Genomic DNA, 22,052 nt, shown 5'->3' with positions numbered 1-22,052 from the left:
AAATAATATAATAACAATGTTTATAATTTTTTTTAAAATCAAAGCAAAGCATAAAATTATTAAATATTCAAAATACATTTAAATGTCTATATGACCATTATTTTTTTTATTTTTAAGCCTTTAAAGATGGTTTTAAAAATAATTTTTATCCTTAAATGTTAAATTTATCCAAAATATACTGAAAATTAAATTTTAATGGAAAAAAATATTTTTATTTACCTGCGACCAATTCAAATGTTTGCTAAAATTTTAAGCTTATTTTGACCAGGTTTAGACTCATTTATGTCATTTTTTAAATATTTTTAGAATAATATAATTAGACCTAAATCTTGATGTTTTTGTACCAAGAATTTCAAATATGATTGAAACCTCATGAAAGCATCAAATTTTGCCAAAATATCGAGAAATTTAAAATTTTTAGATGATTCACAAGCTATAAATATCATAAAATTATCATTTAAAATATCATAAATAGAAAAAAAAAATATTTTTATCCTAATAGGACCAATTCATAGGTTTGGTGAAATTTTGGGCTTGTTTTGATAAGGTTCAGACCCAATTCAATTCATAGGTTTAAATCTTGATTATTTTTGGACCAAACTTTCATAATACAATTTAGATAACCAAATATTACAAAGCATTGTATGGAAGCATCAAATTTTGTCAAAATTTGATTTTTTTTTTTTTAAATAGACTATTCACAAGCTAAAAACATCAGAAAAAAATTTAATTCAAATCTTAAAAATATAATAAAATTATATTTCTGTCCAGACTAATTCAAAGCATTCTATGAAATTTTAATTTGTTTGACCATGTATAGGGGTAGTTACATTATTTTTGAATAACCAAAAATAATGCAAATTGGTCTAAATCTTAGTGTTTTTTTAGATCAAGCTTTCAAAATAAGTTTCAGACTAATTTATAAGCTTATATGTGACAAAACAATACATGGAAACATCAAATTTTGAAGAAATTAAACCAATTCATAATATTCACAAACTGAAAATATCAAAAATTATTTAATTAGCTAAGAGGAACATGAGGGAGATTTTAAGTGATGTAATGTAATATATTTTAATGAGAAAGGATCGTGAAGGAGATTTTTAGGAGAGGTAGTGTAATATATCTTAATTATGGGGGATTATAAGAAGAGATGGTATATTATATATAATTAAGATAAATTTATGAGGGAGATCTTTAAGGCGTAGCACCCCTCTATTTATATTCTCATCCATCATCTACTCTTCCTTCATTGTAATTGAAAGCATGACTTAAAACAAAAAAAGAGTAAAAGACTATGTTAGGGTATTACCGTGATAGAGAAAGGTAGGGATTTGAATATTTTTCTTTCATATCTTTTATAGAATAATATATATTATGATATAGGGATCCTCGCCTCTTTTAGTAGATCTCTTGAATATTAATATTCTGAAACCTCTTTGTTAACTAAATAGACACTAAGAGTATTTAAAAAAATCGTTGAGTTAGTGTTTAGGTAAAAATGTCGAGTATTTAGAAAAATCGTTCCGATAAAATCATATCGAAAATGTATTTGAACTTAGAGAAAATGTGAAGCGGAGTGAGCAGCCAAATCTATAAGCAATATAAAGGAAAAATATAAAAAAAAAGAAGGCACGCCAATTTTACAACGGTTCGGTTATCGTGACCTACGTCCACTCCTGATTCCTCCTCTGTCGAGGCCATCAGTATTCATTATCGATCTTCTTTCAATGGACAAAGATTAACTACTCTCTTATAATCCTTTTCTCTCTTTCACAAGTTTAAGAGATAACCTTTACAAGCCACTCACCTTTCACTTATACTAAAATCAATACTTACTTAAAGCTAGAGGAGAGGAGTTCTCACAAGATTACAATAATTTTTTCTCAATTTTTATTCTTGGTTGATGTGTTAACCGAGCAGGGACGAGTGAAGTATTTATAGGCCTCAAATGGATTCAAAATTGAAGACAAAACAATCTCATTTTGGATTTTTGGGTACTAGCGGTAGCACCGCTTGTAGACTGAAACTAGGTGGTACCACCGCCTAATTTGGGTGATATGATCGTCTGACAAAGTCTGAGAGATTGGGCTCTAGCGGTACCACCACCTAGTCTGAGCGGTACTATCGCCTAGTCTGGACGGTACCATCGCCCAGATTGTTTGGGAGGCCGAGCCTCAGGCAATGCCACTACTAGCCCTAGCGGCCACTTGGGCCAACGAAGGGTCACTAAATGAGCCTAACAACATGCCCAATTTAACTGTAATTTGAGCCCAGTTGGTCCCTAATTGAGTTAGTATGATTGCTCCCTAAACTAACTCAAATTGATACCTAACTATAGTATTTAAGGCTAAACAATTACAATGCAATCAATCTTAGATGTCTGACATGTCAATTGTTCATCCGAGATCCCGACGAGCTTTCGGCGAACTCCCGATGAGCTTTCGATGCATCATCTGAACATTCGACGTATCCCCAGATTCTTTCGGCCCGATGCCCGATCTTTGACTCCGACCCAATATTCGATTCTTCTTTAATTATTTTGCTTTTTCACGATCGTAATTAGTCCTGTATCACTTTTCTCAATACATGAATTAGATCATTAATTCATCAATTGATTTCATCATCAAAATATGAGATTCAACAATCTCTCCCTTTTTTATGATGGCAACCAATTGATGACGGAGTTAACCTTAACTCTCCCTATCTATATGTCATATTGAGATAAGCCAAACTTATCTTTAAAAAAAATTATAATTTTTAAATTCAAGTGAAACAATTTTGATCATAGTGATCAAATACAATATATCATATTAAAATTTCATACATTGTGCATCATTATAGTTTGAAATTATCAAAATGTAACATGCATAATTTTAAAATATTATAATTCATCATTACTTTATGCATGATACCAAAAATAAATTAACATCACTTTGGGCATAACATACATGATACTAAATCATTCATCATTTCATGTATGATACCAAAATTAATATCATTTTAGGCATAACATACATGATACTAAAATATTAAAATTTTAACTATTTATTACTTCATACCAAAATTAATATTATTTTGGGCATGATATTATCAATCATTTCATGATATCAAATATTCATTATTTCTCCCCCTTTATCATCAATAAAAAGAAGAAAGATTCAATAAATATTTGGATAATGTACTTAAGTTTTAAGTTATTTTAGGACATGCAAGCTAGCAAATGAAGTTGATCAAAATAGTAACTTTTGAGATGTGTAAGATAGCAAAATAACTTGCTTTTTGAAATGAGCAAGTTAGCACTTCTCTTTAGATGTGCAAGCACTTTTGATTCTTCTTTAGATGTGCAAACTAATATTTTTTGGTTTCTTGAGTTGCTAGCAAGTTTCTTTCTCCCCTTTGTATTGAAAGTCATAAGTATTGAAAGTCCATGAATCAAGATTCTACTTTTATAAATAAAAAGAGGAATGATTCATATAGAAATGATCGATCTTATAAAAGATCAAGTATACCAAAAGTCTATGAATAAATTTTTTACTTCTGTAAATTACAAAATGAATGATAGGAAACTATCTCAATTTAAAAAGAAAAACTTAATTTTTAAAAATCAAAAAATCTGAAAAATGTATAAGGGGAACTCATGCATTCGGAAGATTTTACATGCCTAATTCTTAAAGAATTACATGTATTATAATATCATTAAGAAGTACATCATAATATTGAAAAGCACGCAACGTTAAAAAGTATATCATATAAGGTTAAGGAGTACAACATGTCAAGGAGTACAACACATCAGAGTTTTCCCTTTTTTTTCATCCACATTTGGCTTTTAACGATCCAACAACCATATTTAACATTTCAGTAGTACTAACATTTAACATTTAAGTCAATATCAATAATATTCAAGCTAACATTTAACCGTGTTTAAGCGGATGATACCCATCTTATATTTAACATTCAAGTAATCACTTTTTACTTATCGAAAGAACAAGCTTCACAGTACTTTTGAGATGTGCAGGCTAATAATTTTCTATCCTTATACATCAATGATTAAATCATATCATGAGACATATAAATCATAAATATAAAAAAATTTATAATACGATTCAAGTCAAAAACATCAAAAAGTCTAGTGATATCCTATGATTTATTTGGCTAAATCATTTCCTTAATCAATATAGGGAAAAATCATAGGAGAATAATTAATAAAAAACTTAGAAATAAATTAAAAAAATATTAGGTAAAAGAATCAAGATTTGTTTAGAGAAATATTCTCGAGAATCAAGAAAATTATTTCATGTATGGTACATCTGAAGTTGTAAACACCAACATATCATCTTATATGAAAATAAATTCAAATTCATCATTAAAATTACTTTTTGAGAAATCCAAGAAAGCAATATAGATAGTTTCCTATAAGATTAAAAATAGGTAAGGTTCTTTAGCTTTAATTCATTTTGATACCTAGTATACTCTAGTATTCCATACAAAAACTATGCATCATCATTTAAAATCGAAAGACAATATTTATCAAAAAATCATCAAGATCAAAAGTATAACATATATTTCTAAAACATAAGATTTTAAATCATCATTACTTCAAATCCTCATGCATAATATAAAATCATCTAAGTATAATTTCATTGAATATAAATCATCTTCAATTAAAATTATTTTGTTTTGATTAGTGAGCTTTGTGAAGTGTGTTGGATCTCTGGTTATAAGCCTTGAGCATCTACTATCAAAAATTTATTTTTGCTCTTAGCTTTCGATTGTAGAGATGTCTATAAGAAATGTGAGTTTCTTTTAGGTACCTATTTGACTTTGGGTCTCTCGTTAATAGATCTACCTATCTTAACTATTAGCATTAAGTTATTCATGGCTCTTTTAGGAACCCAAACTAATTTATATAGATTATACTTTTTAAATGAACATCTATATACATAATGTCCAAATCTACCACAAAAATTATATTTATTTCCGGGTGAAACATGTAATATAGGTCCTTTAACGAAGATAGTTAGCTTTTGCTAGTGTTACTCATAAAGTCAATTTCTTCTTTTCTATGAACATGATCATTATTAATAAGGATCATGGTTAGAGATTTATTACTTATATTAATTTTTTTTAATATTTCTTGTAGTAAAATATTTTCTTTCTTAAGTGAATATATCTCTTCACACTTAGTGGAAAGAGTTAACGTACTATCATCATTTTTTAATTTATCAAATTCACTAACAAGAGAAGTATGCTCTTTTTTTTAATAGTTTATACTTTTTACTATCTAAATTAAAATTATTAAAGGTATTAAATAATTCATCATAAGATAAAGAAGATTTGTTTGAATTACATACCTCATTACTAAATATCATTAATGTGTAATTTACAACTTCTTATTTATTAGTAGGCTCTTGCCTTAGGATGCACTTCAACTATCCCAAGTAGTTTTGAGTGTTTTTTTTTCTTTGATAGTTTCTTCTTTACTTTGGGATATTTATTTTTGAAGTATCCTGGCTTTTTACATTCATAGCAAATTATTTGATCTTTTTTTAGTTCACTTTTGTCCTTAGTATCATTGTTTTATTTTGTTCCTTTTTAAAAATTAAAAAAAAAATTTTGTAAGAAGCGCTAAGTCATCATTATCATCGTCACTTGAGTTTTCTCTCAAGTGGTCTTCTTTGATTCTAAGTGTCAAGTCCTTTTTATTCTTTAAAAGGTTGTTCTTAAGTTCATCATATGCAATACATATCATTTCATATGTCATCAAAGACCCAATAAGTTTTTCGATCAAAAAATTGTTCACGTCCTTTGCTTCTTGTATTACCATAACTTTAGGATCTCAACTTTTTAGAAAGGATCTTAGTATTTTATTAATAAGTTTAAAATTAGAAAAAATTTTACCAAAAACTTTTAGATCATTGATGACACTCGTAAAACGGGTGTACATGTCTCCAATAGTCTTGTTTGGTTTCATATGAAACAACTCATAGCTATGAACCAAAAGATAAATTTTTGACTCTTTAACCCTATTTATACCTTCATGTGTGCTTTTGAGTGCGTGTCAAATCTCGTGTACACTTTCGTATATAAAAATCCGATTAAATTCATTTTTATTAAGAGTACAAAACAAAGCGTTCATCGCTTTAGCATTCAAAGAAAAAGTCTTCTTCTTCAAATCATTCTATTCGTTTATTGGTTTGGAAGACTTTTCAAAATCGCTTTCAACAATGTTCTATAAATTAAAATTCATAGAAAGCAATAAAATTATTATTCTAATTTTCCAAAACGTGTAGTATATCCCATTAAATATAGGAGGACGAGTGATAAAAAAACCTTCTTGATTATCGGTAAAAGTTATTTCTCATGGGTGTTAAACCAAATAAGAAAAACTTGGCTTTGATACTGACTGTTAGGATTAAATCGACATTAAAAGGGGGGGTGAATTAGTACTTATATAAAAATATAGAGTATTTAGAAAAATCATTTCGATAAAATTGTAAAAGAAATGTGTTTGAACTTAGAGAAAGTGTGAAGTGGAGTGAGTAGCCAAATCAATAAGCAATATAAAGGAAAAAGACAAAGAAGAGAAGGCACACCAATTTTATAATAGTTTAGTCATCATGATCTATATCCACTCTCGATTCCTCCTTTGTCAAGGCCATCAACATTCATTATCGATATTTTTTCAATGAACGAAGATCAATTACCCTTTTATAATCTTTTTTTCTTTTTCACAGGTTTAGGAGATAATCTTTACGAGCCACTCACCCCTCTCTTAAGTTGAAATTAACACTTAGAGCTAGAGGAGAATTCTCACAAGATTACAATAGTGTTTTCCTCAATTTTTGTTTTCAGTTGATGTGCTAACCGAGTAGGGAGGAGTGGAGTATTTATAGGCCTCCAAATGGATTCAAATTTGAAGACAAAATGGTCTCATCCTAGGTTTTCGAGGTATTGGCGGTACTACCGCCCAGTTTGGGCAGTACGATCGCCTGATAAAGCCTCGGAGATTAGACTCTAGCTGTACCACCACTTGGTAACATTAATTGTTGGCGATACCACTACCCAGATTGCCTGGGAGGTCGAGCCTCAAGCGGTGCTACCACTTGAGCCAAGTAAGGGTCACTGAATGAGTCAAACAACAGGCCCAATTCAGCCCTAATTCGGGCCTAGTTAGCCCCTAATTAAGTTAGTAGGATTACTCCTTAAACTAACTCAAATTAATGCCTAACTATGATAATTAAGGTTAAATAATTATAATGCAAGCAATCCTAGTTGTCTGGCACGTCAATTGTTCATCCGAAATCCCGACGAAACTTCCGGCGCACTCCCGACGATGTTCCAACAAGCTTTCAACGAACTCCCGATGAGCTTCTAACGCATCATTCGAACTTTCGGTGTATCCCCCGATTCTTCTGACCCGATGCCCAATCATTGACTCCGACCCAACGTTCAATTCTTCTTTGATTATTTTATATTTTCACGATCGTAAATAGTCCTACATCACTTTTCTTAATGCATAGATTATATCATTAATTCATCAATTGATTTCATCATCGATATCTGATACTCAACTCAGATTTACTTAATTCATCGATAGATTCAACTTAGATTTACTTAATTCATCAATACATAGCTTACAATTACTTGACCAATATATTTTACTTATAGTGATCAATATTATACTCTTTTGACCCTCAAATTATGATTATCTAATTAATCAAAAATTTTAGAATATTAATTTTTTGATTGATTATATTTAACAATGATTCACAAGTAATTTTACAAGCAAAGAAGGTTGAGAACTATTAAGGTGTTTTTTTTAAAAAAGGTAAACAATGTAAGAATCCAAATCTTTTATTTTTTATATCTTCAAATGATGATGTGGAGATCTCCTTCTTTTGGACTTACCTCTTACATGTCAATATCCTAAAATTCTTTTTCAAACCTATGAATGCTTATGATGATTTGATCAATGTGTTTTACTTTTAGTGATTCTACCCCTCCACCCTCAAACTATGATTATCTCATTAATCAAAAGTTTTAGGATGTTAATGTTTTGGTTGATAGTATTTAAGAATGAGTATTGTAATGTAATTTAAAAAGCCAAAAAAGAGATGTTAGGAACTATTAAGGTTAAACAAAAATAATGTACTTTTGAGTTAAATCAATAGTTTTAAAATATGAATTTGAAAGTAAAATGTGTTGACATTTTTTGGGTAATCTAAAATAAAACAACAAATATCTTTTGAGCTATTATCAAAGATAAATATATAATTTGATAATAAATATAATATAATAATTAGTCGACGTGCGGTGACGATGGATAATCAATTTTATCGAGTTAAACTTTGTATCCTTATGATTCCTAGACAAAGAGAGGTGGAGTGAACCAAGGAAGATAGAAAAATAATAATAATACTGAGAGAGAGAAAAAAAAAGGAGAATCGTAGAAAAAATAAATAAATAAATAAATAATTTTGAATATGAGATTTAAATGTAAGACAAGTTTGGGTTAAGAAGTGTATTGTATAAGATAGATGATTTGATTTGGAATCCTAATGTATAATGCTATCCTAATTAAATAAGAAAGATTTTTGTGATTAGGTTCATATTATCAAGTTCCAATCTTAATCTTAGGAATCAATGGGGGCATGTCGGGTTACTGCTACCGCAGGCCCAATGGGGCCCGTACACCAACCATAAACATTAACGTGGAACAAAAAATTAATCTTTCTTTGTGAAATATAGGATTTAGTTTTGGTTAAGCTATAAATCATCCGTAATTACATATTATCCTTATAATTAGTTAGATCTTTATACTTTTAAAAATTAAATTGAGATTTTTATATTTGTAAAAATAAAATATGTAATCTTATTATTCCAATAAAATCTTTTATTTTTCTTTTTTATTTGGAAAATTTGCACTTAAATTATCTACCTATATTTCTTTGTGAAATATAGGATTTAGTTTTGGTTACGCTATAAATGATGCGTAATTACATATTATCCTTATAATTAGTTAGATCTTTATACTTTTAAAAATTAAATTGAGATTTTTTATATTTGTAAAAATAAAATATTTAATCTTATTATTCCAATAAATTCTTTTATTTTATTTTTTATTTGGAAAATTTGCACTTAAATTATCTACCTTCGTAAGAAGAGACAGGTAAAACGTCATCCGATAAATAAGTCGGGACTCGCGATTACGCCCCCAACACAGATAAAAGCCCCGACTCAGGTTCGATATCTTTATCGATCGGTTCTTCTTCCCCGATCCCTGCCCTAACCTGGCTGGACATTCCTCAAAGAAAATCCTGCCGATTTCTCCGATTTCGTGTTGACGTCCGTCGAAATCTGATCGTCGTAGAGGCAGATCGGAGAGGCGTCTCCGCAACCTTTTGCTCGGAGATGTCCTCCTCGGGGCAGCCGCAGTTCCGGTACACGCAGACGCCGTCGAAGGTGCTCCACCTCCGGAATCTGCCGTGGGAGTGCACGGAGGAGGAACTAGTCGAGCTCTGCAAGCCCTTCGGCAAGATCGTCAACACCAAATGCAACGTCGGCGCCAATCACAACCAGGCCTTTGTTGAGTTTGTAAGTGCCGGAGCCTGATTGTTCGATGCGTTTCTTGAGACTTTTGGTGAAGATCGCAAACTGGTCTTCTTGGATCCATTTCTTGGATGTTTCGGTGAATATCGCAAACTTGAGATTGCTTTTAAGGGTTTCTGATACTGAATTGATGTGTGCTTGATGGATCATATCGAATGCTATCACGGTATATGGGTTGTCGAAAGGATGGGGATGAGCCAAAGTTGGAACCACAAGACATGCTTGAGAATTTTTTCTTGCTGCCATATTCTGGTGGGCTATAATCATGCTTTTTTGTACTTGGGATTATGATATCGCAGTGGCCTGGTTGACATTTTTAGCTCCAACTGATCTAAAGCATTCTATACTCGGTTTGGTAGGAAATAACATATTTCATTATAGGAGATATATGTAGTTTCTTCCTTATGCTTTTGTTTTCCTTTTCTTGATTTGGTTTTCGCACTCCTTTTCTAGAAGAAGGATAAAGATTACCTGTTTATATGAGGTTCTTGTCGTTCTTGTGGTACTTGTTGCCTTTCCCCCTCCACATATTTGTTGCTTTGTTAGAAAGAGCATTTAGATATTGCATTGTCTTCGGAACATGATAGCCCAAACTGGTTATTGACACCTTCTTTCAGGCGGAACTTAATCAGGCAATCTCGATGATCTCATATTATGCATCTTCATCTGAACCTGCACAAGTTCGTGGCAAAACTGTTTACATACAATATTCAAACAGGCAAGAAATTGTAAACAACAAGGCCTCCGGTGAGGTTGTTGGGAATGTTTTGCTCGTTACCATAGAGGGCGTGGAAGCTGGTGATGTCAGCATCGAAGTTATTCATTTGGTGAGTCCAGTGACTTACTTTTTTTAATTTAAAATCTTGTCATTGCATTTAAGATAAAAATTTGTGTACGCTTTAAGCAGTTCTAGTAATTTGGATGGTCTTAAAGTTGAAATGATATAGGGGATTTTTTTTTTTGATGTGATATGTCTCGAAGCTAATCTTGTTTTACTTCTTTGACTTCTTGTAACATGCTCTGAATGGGTTACCAGGTCCATTTTAACACGGAGTATATCTCGTTATCAGCATCTACATTCGGAGAGATACCATGTTTGTTTTACTATCTCATTCTTTTGACTATTTTGTTATGAGTCTCTGAATCTTACTGTTTGATGAATGTTAATCTCTAACTGCTTTTTCCCATCATCGTTAAGTTGTAGGTTACACTCACCTTGTGTGTGAAGCTGTTTTTGGAGGTTAAACTTCCACTCCCTAGGATTTCTCAAAAACTTTTAATATTTTCTTATTGGTTGATATGATTCTTTTATGTTGTTAGATATCAAGATTTTCTTCTACTAATGATGTAATTTGCTAATTATTCTGCATAAGGAGGATAGTTATATTTGTCTTTCTTTTGTCGAAGCAGCGAGTAATAATTTGGTCCATGCATGATGTTCATATCATTAAGTAAAAATTTGCTCATATATGTTGCCACTGGAGTCATGATGAAGGCCATTGTGCCACAGGTGCCATTCTGCACTTACAAATGAGATCGCTTCATTTTCCATCTGACCTGATGTCATTTGATTACCATAGCATCATTCCTTTATTTTCTAGGAGTATTGATTCATCTTCTTTCTCAGGTGTTCTCTGCATTCGGATATGTTCACAAAATTGCTACTTTTGAAAAGGCTGCTGGTTTTCAGGTAGTGTATTTTGCTCACTATTCTGGACATGAATTTAGGACTGCAACTCATTGTTATGCTTCCCTTTTTTTTCTTAGGCTCTGATCCAGTACACTGATGCAGCAACTGCTTCAGAAGCTAGAAATGCCTTGGATGGAAGAAGTATCCCAAGGTTGTCTCAGTTTCTGTCAGTTGAACACATTTGGAAGAAGCAATACATTCTCTCCCTCTGTCACACTCTCTCCTCACCATTCCCGCTTTTTTGCTGAGCATATTGTGTTTTCATGAACTGCAGGTACTTGCTTCCAGAGCATGTTACATCTTGCCACTTGCGGATTTCTTTTTCTGCACATACAGATTTAAATATCAAATTCCAGTCCCATCGGAGCAGGTATCTACATGCCGCAACCACACTGGACAATTTTTGTTTTGTTGTTTTTTTTGACCCATTAGACCATGATGGACATGTAATATTTGTAGACTTGGATGTTTATGTTTTACTAATTTAGATTTAGCATAATACAAAGGCAAGTTAGGTCTTGTATGTTATCTGAAACAGTTTTGTTGTTAGTCTCTCTAACTTGACATACTTCTTAACAGTATATGACAAATTATATAACAAAGTCCTAATTGTGACCTTTAGCAGCTAGATGACAATGGCCAATGTGAAACACCATCGTAAGTATCAGGCTAAAAAGTTCTATATCAGTTGGCTTCGGCACATTCTTGCAGTTTATGGCATATATTTATGTTTGATGGAGGTCTGGAATCTCTTAACTGAAACAGTTGTATGGTGATTTACTTTCCCACTCAATTTGTATCATGTGAAGTCCTAGATTGTTTCTATTGATGTGCACTGCTTATTCTTGGAAGTCTGTTGTACCTACCTGCATCATCATTATTTAGATTGTCACAAATCTTTGGGACATTATGGCTTGTCATTGTTGTTGTAATTTTCGTTTATCTTTATGACGTGCTATCTAAATGAAGCTCTTATCAATCCATCAAATATTATATTTTGCAGTTTTCACTTTGTTCTATGTATTTTGGACTTCAACTTTTTAGTGTGTTAATCTTTTATTTGTTTTAAAACTTTAGCGTATAGTCATGGACAAATTTACAATTGTAAAATTTGATCTGATGCTAGATAATATCATGCAGGGATTTCACTAACCCTTACCTTCCTGTGAATCCTTCTGCAATCGAGGGTACTTTACAGGTTTGGTTCCGCATTTCAAAATTTCCACATTATGTTTGTGGTGAGTTTTCATAACTAATGATTATTCATCTTCAGCCTGTTCTTGGTCCTGACGGGAAAATGAAGGAGCCTGAGAGTAATGTGCTGCTTGCGTCCATAGAGAATATGCAATATGCTGTCACAGTTGATGTTCTTCACACAGTGAGACATTTCTCCTATCGCTCTGTTTTATGTGTCAAATAACAATGCGAAGTTTACTCGAGCTTTTCATTCAGGTGTTTTCAGCTTTTGGTACTGTCCAGAAAATTGCAATATTTGAGAAAAATGGTGGAACTCAGGCATTAATTCAGTATCCAGGTAGGAGGTTTCTGCTGAACTATATGCCCTTATTTAGTTTTGCAAAAGGAAAGTTCCTTTATTAAATGGTTTTATATTTTAAAGATGTAGGAGATGTTTGGCACCAGGACCTTTAAACAAAAAATGTACACCTCTTTCCAGCGCCTTCACTTCCACTACCCCTTATGATTTCCAATTTCCCCCACTGTCCCTGGCTTAGAACCAGATGCAGTCGAGGTTCAAAGTGTTAGACTTAAGCTAACCCTTTCATCCATTTTGTTTCTATTTTCATCCATATTTTCCTGTATTGGCCTACCAGTAGTCTTGCAAGAGTCTAAAAAAGAAAATTTTGGTTCAATATTGGCACTTTAACATAATCTTGTTAGACTGCCAAAGCTCGAACTCTCTAATATCACCGTAATTGGCTGTGTTCTTTGGTTATTTTCCTTTCATGCTAATATGTTTTCTCTTTCAAGAGTCCTAATGAGAATAGAATAATATGAACTGTTATTATGTGGCCCTTGTTAGGGTTGGATGTTGGGAATTGAAAAAAAGAATAATTTTTCTCTTGGTTAATGTGCCTTTCTCTCCATTCTCCTCTGGATTTCCAATACCTATATCTTTTTTCCCTTTTATCGTCTCTCAAAATTTTCTTTTTTTTCGTTCTCAAAATTCCTAAACTATGGATTTCTACTTCCTCTAGTGTGCTGCATACTTCAGTAGTTCTTTCAATTGACTTCAAATTTTCTCGCCTTCGAAACATCAGCTCCAAATTTTTCTGTTTTTATCTTTGAAGACCTGTTTTGTTTACTTGTTTTTTCTTCATATCAAAGGTTCCTATGATTGGGATCAGCTTCATATTCCCTGTACTTCCTATGAGCTCTCGACTGGTATGAAGCAAGATTTGAGCCGTTTGAGACCATGGGGATCGAGTGGACTTGTTCATGTTCTAAATTTTAGATAACAAAAGCAAAACTTGCTTTTTCTTATAACATAAAGGTAAATTATAAATAATAAAAGAATATGTCCTGAAATATTTTGCTTACCCATCAAATTTATGTGTGTTTTTTTTTGAAATATTGCATAGTCAAAAATCTGAAAATACAGAATCAAAGGAGTTGTGCTTAAGTCACAGAAGTCACTTCCATGTCCCCCTCTTTGTCTTCTCTCCTTGCTGTTTCTCATCTCCGGGTGCAGTGGCGGTGGCACTGGACTTATGTTCAATTCTGTTATGTTCTTGCACTTTTGCTGGTTGTTGATGACACTGGTAGCTGCTTCTCTCTTGCCTCTCCATGATTACCTATTTTGGGCTCGAATGGTTTGAATTAGTTTCTCCTGGCTGACTTTGAATGATTTTTCTGGTGATCTATTGATCTGGGCGAGAATTGAGTTGACTGTGTCTGTTTGTAATCCAGATCAGATAAATATGGCAAAACATGGTCTAGTTTCTTTTGCCCTTTGGCCCTTTGATCTTGTAGGAGTTTATATGGAATAACCATCACCATCCTCTCGCACCTATTGGGTAGTGCAGCAATGGATACTTTAGGAGCTGGAGTAGAGGTGGAAATAGGGTCAATACTGAAATATAGAAAGCGGGGCATGTGATGCAGAGGCTGCTGGCAATTTTAACAGGAAAGAAAAATGAAAAAAAGGACGTTTTCTTGCTAATTATACTGGTTGTGGGAGTTTGAGATGGATGGAGCGAAGAGGTCTTAGACTCTCAAATGGTGAGGATAGAGTCGGTTGAGGATGCCTAATCCCATATTGGATAGAGTTGGAACACTTTTCATGGTTTACGACTGTGTGGAAGATGGTGATGACTTAGATGTATGTCAGGAACCTGCTGAGTGTATGCAGTCAAGATAGCTTATCTTATAGACAACTAGTTTGGAGTTTGTGGTTGTTCACTATAAGCTGGAAGATGCCGTAGGAAGCTATGGTAGGAGATGAATGGACCTGAAATTCCTTAGTTCTTTTGTGAAAGGATGTGACAATTAACAATAGTTGAAAAAAAGTCTTCTATGATTGTTTTGAAGTTTTTGTTTGCCCATTCTCTTCTCACTAGATAGGATCACTTTTCCCTATCGCATGAGTTACCAAGTTATTATCACATTAAAAATAACCATGCTTGTTGGTTAATTCATCCATATCCTTTTTAAAAATTCTCCCTTCTTTTGGATACTATGCTCTGTTTATGTCGTAGTTTATGTTCTGATTCTAGATATGGACCATATTCATCTTATGGTGTCCTCGTCCCTCGAGGTTTGATTTCACCTTTGTGCTTTTTGTAATCTTTAGTTTAGCTTCTGATTTTATTTATGAACCGTACTAATCTTGCATCCTCTCTCTCTATGCTTGAATTCACCTTGGACATCAAGCATGTAGTTTCACTTTAACACTTAAATGCTGTGACTTCCTGAAAATAGCAGAAGGATTTGTCTGCTAGAGAAATTGATATCACTTTTCATTTTTTATCAGATGTGACCACTGCAACAGTTGCCAAAGAGGCTTTGGAGGGACATTGCATTTATGATGGTGGCTATTGTAAGCTTCATCTGTCATACTCTCGTCATACGGATCTCAACGTGAAGGTACATCTATAATGTTTATGGGTTATATAGAGTAAAAAACTGAGGATATCATTTAAAGACTCTCTTTGGCTCTTATTTCATTCAATTTGCTCTATCAAGCAAGAAACTTGGAAATTGAGACATTTGTGTAATATTTATTCATTTCCTTTTGGGAAGTCCAGAAACAAAATATGAAAACATTAATATGGTTTCTTTATTTGTTACTTGTCGTATCTTCCAAACTAGATTGCTTATAGAATGTTCGGTTCCTTGTAAAATCAATTTATCATATTTAATCTTTGTACCATCAGCAAACACCCTTTGTTCTCCGCCATTAATCCATACGACATAATCTCATATTCTATTCTTCTCTAATGTTAACATGAACTTTCTATGTGCATTACTTTCAGGCATATAGTGACAAGAGCAGGGACTACACGGTTGCTGACACAGGGATACTTGCAGCGCCACAAGGTTCCTCCATGACTATTGTTTCCACTGGTTTGCAAGCTAATCCTCATGTGGCAGGAACCTTTGTTAGCAACGTGGGCATGCAACAGGCATTTCCAAACAGACAGATGCCTTCTTGGGATCCAAATAAGGCCAACTATGCGTCGATGGGTGGGACGTTCCCCGGCCAGCCATTTGGTCCATCTGCTGGTGCACCGTACCCAGCCTCAGCTGCCCGTCCCACTGCATCAGCTGGTTATGTCCAAGCTTCACAACAGATGCCCCAGTATGGTATTCAGCCAAGGCCTGCTGCGGCCAGGGGCGCACCATTCATCGGACATCCTCCTAGGTATTTCTAAGTTTGCTACTCAGTTAAATCCACCCTGGCACTCCCTATTTTGTTCTGCTGTCTCAACCCACTGTTTGGAGATTCTGCAACTTTGTTATTTGATTGCACTAGATTGTTCTGAGCTAAATGGGTCCAAATCTTTTAATGTGGTTTTCAGCAATGGTATATATAGTACACAGTGGTTTGGTTCCTCTTGCAAGAGGACGTCCTTTAGATTGCACACATTAAATGGCTTGAACAACATGTTCAAGGTCGTGCAAATTCCTCCAGTGAAACCAATTGTTTGTTAGATGGCCGCCCCATGTTCTCTCCTGATGGAAGAGTTGTTTAGATTGATATCTTTCTTGCTCGCAGAGCGTTCGCCCGCGATGACTGAAAAATTCTGGTAATCATCACCAAAAACGAACTAATGCCCTTGCAAAATTAGCTCAACGGTCATCCTAGTAACTTCTCTGTTAGCTTGACTAATTGCTGTTAGCTCAATGACAAGCGCTTTTTCGTTCTACTTTATCAAACACTTGGGTTTAGGGAAAGGTTAGTAAAAAATATTTGAAATGCTGATGATGAAGTTGAGATGCAAGTGTTATCGGCATCCTCGCTAATTTAATTGGTGTTTGGTCAGGTGTTTGTATGTGATCACTGGTAATCACATACATTAATGTTGAGATGCAAACTGCACAATTATACGGTTGTTGATGATAAAGAGAAAGTTATTCTAATCAATAATAAATGGCGCCTCCTCACCCTCAAATCCACCTCAAGCAATTTACCATATGCTCTCCCCATGACATTCGTTATTATGAAGTAATGTCTTGAAGTTGAATGACGCATTTAATACGATATTAATTAATCAATTTTGTTTACAACAAAATCTATTATCAAATAATTATTAATTTTTATACCATAAATTATTATATTACTGGTATTTCACCCTTCCTTGGAGGGTATTAGTGGAAGAATATTTCTTTTGCCCTCCATCCCATTCCGAACCTGGCGCTGTTTATATACTCCCACGCGATTCGTTTCTGTTCCCCTACTAATTCCGATTCCGTTCGCTGTCTCACTCCTTCACTGCTCCATTCTCTCCGTCGACATCCTGTGTAAGTTCTTCCCCTCAGAATGGAAAAAAGTATATATATATATATATACATATATATATATATACATATATATATATATACATATATATATATATACATATATATATATATACATATATATATATATATATACTGATTTTGATGTTTTCTGGACTTGTATAGATTACTTGATTTTGAATTTTTGTTAGAGCTTAGGGAACTCAAAGAATCGAGATCGGCATAAGGGGTTTCTGTTAATGTCTTCGTTTTCATCTGTTTGGTTGGTTTCGAGTTCCTGTTTATGCTAGATTAATCTTTCGGGGTATGTCTAGGATTATTCTTTGTCCCTCTCTTCTTGATTTTGGATATATCCAGGAAACTGCACCATTTCTTTGGTTGCTAAGCTGCAGTTGTTGGTGTTGGCGTTAGAGCAGCCAACATCGAGGGTTTTGATTGCTTCATTTCTACGTGTTGCAATTTCAAGAGGCTATTTTGATATCACCCTCTTCTGCTTCTGTTTGCTGTAAATGGACAAGAAGCAGAGAATATTGATTTCTGAGGGGCCTTTTAGGTAATTGCATGTAGGGCCTCAATCCAACGAGCCATTTTTGCCAACGAACTCAAGCTTCTCGCTGCTCTTGTTGACAAGATGGGACTTCGGTTTCTGATCACAAGTATTGTCTCTTTTGGGTCTCATGGTGATGGTAGAATTGCATGTAATGGATCATTTCCTTCATCGCATAGTACAAGTAGCAGGAGTAGAGAGAGAGAGGTGAATCCCTTGAGAGCCATCACTTTGCTGCCTCTGATGGTTCTGTCTCATCTATCGGTAGGCCCTCTGGTAGTTTTTAGAATCATCAATTGACACCACTTCCTATGCAAGAGACCAAATTGAAGAGTACCTCAGATTTAAGCTGCAACCTAGACTCATTTTTGTTCTTTTAATTGTGCATTTTGATGTTTGCTCATGACTATGTTATCTTGTCACCCCAACCATGGCTTCTTTAATGAATTCAAATTCTCAATATAGAGTGCTTTCAGCATAGGTAAGTATGACAATTTCTTTTAACATCGAGTTTAAAAAGAAAGTTAGTAGATATATAAACTTAGGCATCTATATTAGCAAACTTATGTCCAGGAGAGACACTAAGGTGTTTGAAACTCCGCAGCATGTTTGGACGATCATAAGGACAATTAGATACAGAGTCAGGAAATGATGTAGGGAGATATATGGCATTCTTTGGAAAAGGAAAATCAAGCAAATTTGAGGATGCATTTGTCACATTTCTTTATGGAAATTTCTATTCATTTTGCTTTGCAAGTTTGTCTTGGTGTTGTTGAATCTCGGATTTTGATGATGAAATCAATTGATGAGTTTATGATCTAATCCATGTTTTGAGAAAAATGATGCAGGACTAACCACGATAATGAAAAGGCAAAACAATTGAAGTAAGAAGAATCAGACGTTGGGCTGGAGTCAAAAAACGAGCATCGAGTCGGAAGAATCGGATGTTGCATTATGATTGGATGTTGTGGGAGTCAATATGTCGATGGATCAGGCGATACGTCGAAGGTTCAGACGATGCGTCGGAGGTTCGTCAAGAGTTCGAATGAACAAATGATGTGCCGGACAACTTAGCTTCTTGTTTTGTTATTGTTTAAGTCTTAATCATCGTAGTTAGGTCTTAATTTGAGGTAGGTTTGGGTGTAACCCTATTAACTCAATTAGGGGCCAACTGGGCATGAATTAGGGTTGAATTGAGCCTGCTGTTTGGCCCATTCAGTGACCCGGAGCCACGTCAGGCGGTGGAACTGCCTGAGGCTCGGCCTCTCAGAACTTGTCTGGGCGGTGGTACCGTCGGCAATTAATACCGTCAGGCGGTGGTACCGCCAGAGCCCAGTCTTCGAGGCTTTGTCAGGCGGTCGTACCGCTCAGACTAGCGGTAGTAGCGCCAGTTGTCAGGGGAGCAGGCGGTGGTACCGCCCAGAACTAGCGGTGGTATCGCCAGTACCCCGGAAACCCAGGATGAAACACTTTTTAGCTCCATTTTGAAGTCATTTGGAGCTTATAAATACTCTACACTTTCCTGCTTGCCAATGCATGAAATTGAGAACAAAAGTCTTGAGATTTTGAGTTGTAAAAGTCTTGAAAAAGTGCTAAGTGTCTTCCTCCTCTTCCTTAAGTTTTGTAATTATTCTAAGGGAGGTGTGAGACTTGTAAAGGTTATCTCCTAAACCTGTGAAAAGAAGAAAGAGTTGTAAGAGGGCAGTTGGTCTTTGCCAATTGAAAGAAGATCATTAGTGTACGTCGATGGCCTCGACAGAAGAGGAATCGGGAGTGGACGTAGGTCACGACGACCGAACCACTATAAACTCGGTTTGTATTTACATTCTGCTTTTCATTGCTATTACTCTCTGAGTTAATTGCTTAGTTCACTTACTCCAAGTCAAGCATATTTCCGATACGATTTTTGCATCGAACGAAAGTTTTTCAAAACTGACGATTTTATCGAAAACATTAATTCACCCGCCCCTCTTAGTGCCGAAACGGTCCTAACAAGTGTTCGCTTTCGTTTGCACTAAATTATGTTAAACCAGCTTTCTAGTCACGTGGGCTGCTGAGCATTCTAGTCTCACTTTATTGTTTGATTGACATTTAGTTGGCTGGGATGGTGAATGGGCATGTTGATATTGAGCTTTCATTAGCATGTTTCTTTTTCTTTCTTATACTGTTATTTTGCAGGTGCTTGAAACATAAGCTTGTTGGTGTTTTCCAAGTACATGAGTATTTGTAGTTAATCCGCCTGATGTGATTTTTTTTTCCCCTCTAGGTTTCTAGACTTTCTAAATAGTAAGAGGGAAAGAAATGGACGAAAGATGTGTTTTTGGTTATTTTTGTTGTAATTCAAGAATTAGTTGGCTAACTGATAACATTTTACTTTTGCAACTTTGCATGAGCATATCAAATACAACATAAGAGCATATATATGTGCTTATACTAACCATGTAAGTTTGTATTGTGTTTATGTATTTTCTTTCCTTTTTCTTTTAAGGCACAACATGATGGATTAGATCCTAGATGATGGAAAAGAAACTGTCACAAGGGTTAAGAAGCAATGGGCGCATGAGGTTCCATAATGAGAATTTGAATCTGGAACCTAAAGAATCTTTAGGGATCCGGATACATACCATCTGACAAACCAGTGATGTTAGTGAAATATGTTCTGATATCATCAACTAGAGAGTTGTTTCAGTGAATTACCAGATTATGCTTCTGGACCCCTGGTCTCATCATGATTAGTGAAGGTATCTGAACTGTAGTGTCATGAGTACAAAGAATATGTTCATCTACTTTTGTACTACAATTTAGACTGACTTTGCTCTGATTCTACATGGACCTTTTGGGCTGAATTACCAGATTCATCATCTGCACCCTGATCTCATCATGGTTAGTGGAGGTGCCTCAACTGCAATGTCATGAGTACAAAGGATATATTCATCTGCTTTTATGCTACAATTTGGACTGACTTTTCTTTGGTTCTCCATGGAAGTCTAGGGCTTTCATCCTTTACCAGTTCCTCCAATTCACATGGCAGTTAGTATGAGCCTATATAAATGTCATGTTTCTGCCACTGCAGCTTCTCGATCCTGTGTCCTTTCATGTCAGAGCCCATTCATCCTCTATTCCAGACCACTTTTGTGGAGGTGAAAGACAAAACCATATGGTTGGTTCCACGATTTCTAATAACTGTCTCCATTCAGGTCCACCAGACCTATATATCTGGTCCAGGGCTAAAAAGATGGTGAAGCCAAGTCGCAGATAGGACTGCTAAGACCATGCTTCCCTAGTGGTATTAATTGCCTATGGACTTGAACGGTGAAGTGATTAGAGTGAAATTATTGCAGAAGCTGTTTACTAGGACATATGTGTGCTTCTATATTTTGGTTTTTGGTAATTGGTAATGCTCTACTACATCATTACTTGAAAGCTTGTTAGCATGGAAACATAACTGATGGAGAGGTGCTTATATGGATTATAAGATATCTAGCATCATATCAAATTTTATAGTTGTAAATTTTTCCATGAATATATGCTAAAGTTTTAAAACAAATAAAAGATTGACACAATAAAAAATTAAAGTCTAAAATACATTGAACAAAGTGAAAATTGTGATTGCTAGTTGTAGATTTGATCTACCAAAGTTATTGGGTCGTCAGTGGCACAATGAATAACTGACGTGTCGCTAAGGAGCCTGCAAAGCTCAACGATAATTTTTTTATCATTTTTTATTTATTTATAATTTATAAATATTGTTCTGTTGCAAGGTTCATATTTCTCATGTTTGTTTCATAACTGTATAAATAAAGAAGTGATACATAACATTCTATCATTTTCACAATGGCATGATTTACTTTTTTTCTTAGTTTTTTCATTTATTTAATTTTTTTAATTTTATTTCCTTCGTGCATGGTTGTAGCATAATGATGTGATTCGAGGAGTGCAACAGATGATTTATACTACCTTATCTCGGGGTACTTTGTGCATCATATGTTTCGAGGACTTCGAACAAGGAGAAATAAGAATGTTACCATGTGGTCACCTCTATCACATGGACTGCTTTTGCAGGTGGTGGGACGTCGTCGAAGCCTGAAACTATCTTACTTGTAGGTTCTTCACGTAAAATATATGAAAGTTAATTAGATGTTTCGATTAAAAGAATTAGATATAGAGACTGCATGTAATCTCTTATAGTTAAAAGAATTACATGCAGTCTCTATATCTAATTCT

At 34.3% G+C, this 22,052-nt stretch overlaps 1 protein-coding gene across 4 annotated transcripts; it reads left to right on the top strand.

Annotated features, from left to right (window-relative positions):
• Positions 1 to 9,220: 9,220 nt before the first annotated feature.
• On the top strand, positions 9,221 to 16,329 carry LOC135627918 (polypyrimidine tract-binding protein homolog 1-like). Of its 4 annotated transcripts, XM_065134376.1 has the most exons (12): positions 9,483 to 9,597; positions 10,230 to 10,244; positions 10,331 to 10,439; positions 10,649 to 10,706; positions 11,240 to 11,302; positions 11,380 to 11,453; positions 11,577 to 11,672; positions 12,443 to 12,500; positions 12,576 to 12,680; positions 12,755 to 12,836; positions 15,294 to 15,406; positions 15,796 to 16,329. In XM_065134376.1, the coding sequence occupies exons 3-12, from the start codon at positions 10,414 to 10,416 to the stop codon at positions 16,192 to 16,194; spliced, it is 1,074 nt and encodes a 357-aa protein (XP_064990448.1). In that variant the 5' UTR covers positions 9,483 to 9,597; positions 10,230 to 10,244; positions 10,331 to 10,413; the 3' UTR covers positions 16,195 to 16,329. The 4 variants fall into 4 exon arrangements, with proteins under 4 accessions (XP_064990446.1, XP_064990448.1, XP_064990447.1 ...); XM_065134374.1 differs by lacking the exon at positions 10,649 to 10,706 and having other exon boundaries at positions 9,221 to 9,597; positions 10,230 to 10,439; XM_065134375.1 differs by lacking the exons at positions 9,483 to 9,597; positions 10,230 to 10,244 and having other exon boundaries at positions 10,275 to 10,439.
• Positions 16,330 to 22,052: the final 5,723 nt, after the last annotated feature.

The sequence above is a fragment of the Musa acuminata genome, chromosome BXJ2-11 (assembly GCF_036884655.1).
Source record: "Musa acuminata AAA Group cultivar baxijiao chromosome BXJ2-11, Cavendish_Baxijiao_AAA, whole genome shotgun sequence".
In the NCBI taxonomy this organism is placed as follows: Eukaryota; Viridiplantae; Streptophyta; class Magnoliopsida; order Zingiberales; family Musaceae; genus Musa; species Musa acuminata.
Note: the sequence above shows the minus strand (reverse complement) of the source record. Positions and strands in the feature narration are given on the sequence as shown.

What these genes read in the sequence shown, in the direction of transcription:
- LOC135627918 (XM_065134374.1), top strand. Translation starts at nt 9,415, where the DNA reads ATGTCCTCCTCGGGGCAGCCGCAGTTCCGGTACACGCAGACGCCGTCG. An exon ending in GATGGAAGAAGTATCCCAAG is followed by an intron (nt 11,454 to 11,576) that starts GTTGTCTCAGTT and finishes CATGAACTGCAG; the next exon opens with GTACTTGCTTCCAGAGCATG. An exon ending in CAGTTGATGTTCTTCACACA is followed by an intron (nt 12,681 to 12,754) that starts GTGAGACATTTC and finishes CTTTTCATTCAG; the next exon opens with GTGTTTTCAGCTTTTGGTAC.